Source organism: Dermacentor variabilis, chromosome 3 (genome assembly GCF_050947875.1).
Source record: "Dermacentor variabilis isolate Ectoservices chromosome 3, ASM5094787v1, whole genome shotgun sequence".
In the NCBI taxonomy this organism is placed as follows: Eukaryota; Metazoa; Arthropoda; class Arachnida; order Ixodida; family Ixodidae; genus Dermacentor; species Dermacentor variabilis.
Window position 1 is genome coordinate 121,116,380 of NC_134570.1, and position 5,902 is coordinate 121,122,281.

The 5,902-nt window shown below is 44.7% G+C and overlaps 1 protein-coding gene across 1 annotated transcript in view; it reads right to left on the minus strand.

The window, feature by feature from the left end:
- The window catches only part of LOC142576239 (uncharacterized), a 138,631-nt gene extending 136,281 nt beyond the window's left edge, over nt 1-2,350 (minus strand). The window contains exons 1-2 of the mRNA XM_075686272.1: nt 2,004-2,350; nt 1,234-1,334 (exon numbers count right to left, since the gene is read on the minus strand). Coding sequence (XP_075542387.1) covers nt 1,234-1,285 — 52 coding nt within the window. The 5' untranslated portion in view covers nt 1,286-1,334; nt 2,004-2,350. The remainder of the gene's footprint in view (nt 1-1,233; nt 1,335-2,003) is intronic.
- Between the last annotated feature and the right edge of the window lie 3,552 nt (nt 2,351-5,902).

The following is a 5,902-nucleotide window of genomic DNA, read 5'->3' on the forward strand; positions in this document are numbered from 1 at the left end:
CACACGTTCGACTCTAGTGCGAAGTGAAGATTTAGTAAAGCGGTGAATTAAATGCCGTACAATCGACGGCGATCTTTATACACTGTTGCGTTTGCTTTCATTCTACGCGTCGTGTAATTTCGTGCTATGCTTGTTTTATGCAATGTTTTCGCTCAGACTCTCTGTCTTTCCTATCAATAAAACCTCTCTCTCTCTCTCTCACACACACACACATTCTTGCAATGTTAATGTTTACCCACCACAAAAATCGCAACTTCGGTCTCATTAAATGTTTATGTCTATGTACTACATATGCCGAAATGACAGCGCCAAATGGGGTGGATGCACAGTGTGAGAGAGGAGGGGATAATTTATTACAGGAAAGGCTGTACAAGGTGTATATATGATGCCATGGCGATTTTTTTTTCGGCAATATAGTTTCCGTGTGAAAATAAATGACGAAGCTTACTTACTTTCGGAACGTCCCTCGTACTTTAATGTGATTCGCATTCTATGGGGAACTCCACCCTGTTTGCGGAATCTTTGTCATCTTGGGCCACTGCACAGCCCATGGACCAGTGAGTCCTGTGCTGCGGGGACAGGGAACCACCCGTCGCATCTACTTTTGTCCCTGTGTGTGTGATACTCGGTATGTTTCGCTCTTCTATTTGATTCTCTTTGAAGCCAAAATGGGTCGCTGTGCATGTGCCGCTGCTTGCGTGCCTCTCTTCAGGGAAAAAAAGAACGCTTAAAACTAATCTGGGACTGGGCGGAATCGAACCCGCGTCACATGTATTCTCAGGCAATCTTGTCTGAATAAATAATACGGTCACGCGCGGACTTTACGTGGCGCCGCCAGGCCGCGCAGCGTGTCCATAAGGAACCGCGAGAGAGGCGCCAGGTTGCAGCGCATGCACGCCTCATGCATGAAGCGTTTCGGCGGTGTGTCACTGCATTGCTTCACTGCAAATCTCGCTAACGTCGACAGTTATCCTGAGATAGTCACTGCCAGGATTTTTAGTCTATGAAAATACGAATATATATATATATATATATATATATATATATATATATATATATATATATATATATATATATATATATCGACTTCGACCATCTAATTAAGGTATTAAATATTTTTCCACGTAAGGAGGAAGGAATCGGCAAAACAAGAGAACTTGGCAGTTGTGATACGATTTGCGAGTGGAACTGAATTCGCGCATGGTCAACCGTGAATGTGCCACAGGGATTCACCTGTCGTGCTTTGTGATGATCTTCCAGCGTCTCCGGTGGACCAGTTCGCCATGTTCTTTTGTTCCCTGTTTCCTTTTCTTGGGTTTCACGATTGCTCGATGCTGGAGACGAAACATGAGCTGGGAATCACCATCTCCTACTCATATAACGCAGAAAAACAGAAACTGAAGAAAGAAAGGCACACGCTCGCAATACCGACTCTCCAGTAAAATATTTATCGCAGTTACACGCTGTGTAAATACCGCCGCAGTTACCTAAATCATCGAATTAAAAAAGCGATAAACAGAAATACCATAGTAAACAGCCATATACAAGTCGCATCGGATCGGTCCGCAGCGACGATGGTGCACGAGGAAAGGCAGAATAGCGATCCAAATACAACTGGAGACTAAACGAGGCATGTGGTGCAGTCTGCAAAACTGCGACTGCACTGAAAACAGTGGATCATTAGAAAGTTGTGTTAGCATTTCGCTGCTTTATCTTCACGACTCTTCATTCCATGTCCTCCGAAGCAAGCGGATCACATGTGACCCTTGCACGTGTAGTTTCGAATCTTTCTCTGGTCCTTTTGTGATTCTCACTTGTCATGGTTCGATGATATCGAACATAACAGTAATGGAGAAAGGTAGTTCAGGAACTCTGGTAAACTCGGTAAACACGTACACAGAGGGTATGGGTGAGTCCGCCACCACTCGCGCCGGTTTTGTCGCTCTCATACTTTGAGTTCACAAGCGCGATGACTTGTGGCTGAGGCGAGGAATGGGACCTACCTCACAGAGGATAAGCCAAGCTGCGAAATTCTCAAACAAGCAGCTCACAGACGTTGACTCGTGGACAATGTAGGTTCGCAGAGACGCATGCAATTTCCACATGTGGAGCGCGCCAGCTGCTTCACATTTTCATTTAGCCAGAAACGCATGGCCACCATTTGCGCCGCCAAATCAGGTGTTTATATTTAACGCACGGTTCCAGGAAGCAAAATGTCGCTCCGGTAGGTCATCTGCTGACACTTGCGAGAAAAATTCAGCCTACCGCGAAGTGCAACCATCCGTCCAGCACGGTGTTGAAAGTATACCGGGTGTTTTTGGAGAGGCTTTAAGTACTTTTCTTTTATCTCTTGTGGCAGACAGCACAATTCTAATCCTTAAGCTGTATTTATCAAACAAGCGGAAATTACTTGCACGGCAAATAAGAATGCACAATCGACTAAATAACCAAATTTGCAAAGTTTTTTAACTAATTGCCTTACGGTACTCATTGCAATTCACAAATATATCAGCCAGGGAGATCGCAAGGCGGACTCAAGTGGAACCAATTCTCAGGATGACGCCGGTTTCGAGGTATTAATTCACGAACTTTGCGAATAAGTACATTGGCGGTTCAGTTACTTTCATGCCTCATTTATAAACTGTGTGTTGTTTAAAAAAATGTTCATTTTTTCCCCCCGCCCGCTCTGTAATGCCGCTGTATGGGCCCTGAGGGTATCGTAATAAATAAATTAATAAGTAAGTGAAACGACAGTGAATGTTTACTGCAAGTTTGACGGCCCATAGCCCGAAAATGCTGTCATCCAGGGAATTCTTTTGAAGTGGATATTCCTTGCAGGCTTACCTGCTACCGTTTGCAAGTCGCGATATGGGCCGTAACGTAATTAGTTAAAAACTTTATCGCTGCATTTTTCTTATTTAGTCGATCGTTCAATCCAATGTTTCGATCACGTAATACCCGCCTCTTCGAGTAGACCAGCTCGAGAGACTAAAATTGTGCTATCGATCACAGGCAATTCTTTTTTTTTTAATTTACTTAGTCATCGCAGGAACACATGGTGCCGCGTGAACCCGCCCGACCGCTCGATACGTACTCGTTTCCAGCTCAGCCGGACCGCTCGTTTCGTACTATCGTCTGCTCGCGTCAGCTCTCACTCGCGCTTGTTTGGCTTGCTTGGTTTGGACTCATTTATGCTTGCTTCGGCTTGTCATAATTTGCGATTGTTTTAGCGCGCAATGGGCGCCCAGACCTGCGGCGAGCGCCGGCGTCGGTGGCTGCGGCGTAACCGAGCGAACTTAAAGTGGAAGGAAGCATCAACCGGTCAGCAGTCGAGATCAGCGAGAAACGTTTAGACTTCTGGTGGAAGAAAAACAGGGAAGAGATTGATACGACCGGATCAGTTACAGGAATAGGTAGCGGGACAACGTAGACAGAGAAGTGTTGAGGAAGGAAAAAAAACGAGAAACGAGATGTGTACAAAAATGTCAGAACGAGAAGCCAGCATAGCATACCTGAGTAACTCAAGCAGGCTAGGTGACTACTTGTCACCACCCTGCTCCAAAGGGGTTGTCAGTAAATGATCGTCGTCATTTAGAGTACACTTTAAAATGGTTGACACCCTTAAAAGTGACAAAGGGTGTAAATGTGTCTATAACTCACACCCTTAGGGCGCGATTTATATAACTGACACCTTTAGGTTGTGAGTTATGGACACATTTACCCCTTGTCACTTTTAAGGGTGCAAATCATTTTACAGTGTAGAGTGAGCAAACTAAATGTTTAAAAATGAGAAATTAGGGGTTACTTGCTGCCCGTTCTTCCAAAAACTAGGGGGAACAAGAAAACCCTACTTTTAATACCCTATTTCTTGGAAGTACAGGCAGGTCAACCTCTGCTCCCTCATGCCCTATCACAACTGAACCACCCTCTCTCATTGTTTCTTCGCTTTATCATATTGACTTGCCTCGCCCACGACGCATCCTCTTATTCAGCGCCTTAGTGGCGTGGGGGGGGGGGGGGGGGGGTAGATGCAACGCTGTCGTGGAAAGCAGCTCTTGCCCTGACGAAGACAAGGCCCCTTGTCGATACGTTGGCTCCAGAGATATATCCCTCTTGTTTGACCACTGTTGATAACTTCCATGTCTCCATCTTTTCTATACAGCTCTGTCTTGTTTGGCAGGTAATTGGTGCTGGCTACAAGGCCCTGTTCAGCGCTTTGCGGTGTAGGAAAAAAAAAGCTAAGAAAGAATTAGAATGAGCATTATGGGAAAAGACACGCGCGCTCACCTGTGACACAAACGTCACTCTGCGTGGAAAATCTGCTCAGACCTCATCATGGTATAACGGTTTTGTTGTAACATCCTCACGCACCCAAACCGGGAATGGAATCAGTTTATTCAGTGCCGGCGTACATACATACATACATACATACATACATACATACATACATACATACATACATACATACATACATACATACATACATACATACATACATACATACATACATACATACATACATACATATATATATCAGTATGTGACGTCACATCGATCATGTCCGTTAGCCCGCCCAGTACGCATGCGGCATGACGTGCTGCGTTATCACAGGTTTCACAAGTATGGGACGCCAATGTTTCGGTGAAAGTAGGACAGCAATCCCATACATGACGAAGCAACCCACAGCACGAGGCCTGCCGCGACCTTTCTTCGTCGCTCGACGAAAAAGTTCGGTTTTCTGTCGGTTGACGGTTTTCTTCCTGTTGTCCTTGGCGCTGCGTTATAGTGATATATCGCCACGAAATGTTCTATAACACAGCCAGGTACGACCGGCGAGCAACATCACATGTGCAATCTATTCGCCGATATAGGTGCACCTGCTTGACTCACTGTTTCGTAGCCGTAATTAGTTTTTATTTTATATATGTCCGCAGCCAGAATCTCGCACTACGACGGAAAATGCGAGGAGATTTTGGAGATGGGAAAAGCCTTCGATCTGGTATATGCAGATATTATAATTGGACGTACCAGTAAATTATAAATAGGCGAATGTCATCTTTTGGGTGAACTCCAGCCTTCGCTGCTTCCAGCGGCAATGTTATAAATGTTAACAGCCAGACATCGGCACGCGGCAGACGAACGGGGCCCAGCGACAGAGCTGAAACGCTACGCGTTAGCGGCGACGTTGCGACAGGCGCCCTTCTTTTTGCACTGCGCAATGTCGACGTGGGGCCACAGATACAGAGTGTCTCGGTTAACATTCCAAACACGTGTAGAGAAAAAAGAATTTGAGAAAAAGAAAAGAAAGAAGACCTGTAGAAAGAAAATGTTAGGCAGATCTCCACTGACGACTCGCGCTTTCAGAATAGCGAAATGTCGCTTTTGCTCAACGCGGAAGCGTGGCGCGCCAGAAAGGCTGCGCTGAAGCGAAGTCCTCGCCGGCGACGACGGCGTCGTGTATACATTGTAGCTGGTGGCAGAACATGGCCGAGGCTACGAAATTAATCGCTGAATAATTTGTCCTTACGTTGATTCGCAGTGCATGCACGCAGGTCTATGGAAATGACTACCCAGAATTCAACGCGGCAGCTGCTCTCGAGCGCGCACAATGAAACCCTTTATGTGCGCGCAAAAAGAGAAAGGAACGGAAACGTCAGGTAGCGAAGACGTCGAGAAATTTTAAGCCAATGGTGTGGCCATTCTTCAACGTACTGCCGAAATATATATATATATATATATATATATATATATATATATATATATATATATGTATATATATATATATATATATATATATATATATATATATATAAATATATATATATATATATATATATATATATATCAAGGTATATATACCTACCTTGATATATATATATATCAAGGTAGGTTCAAAGTCGGC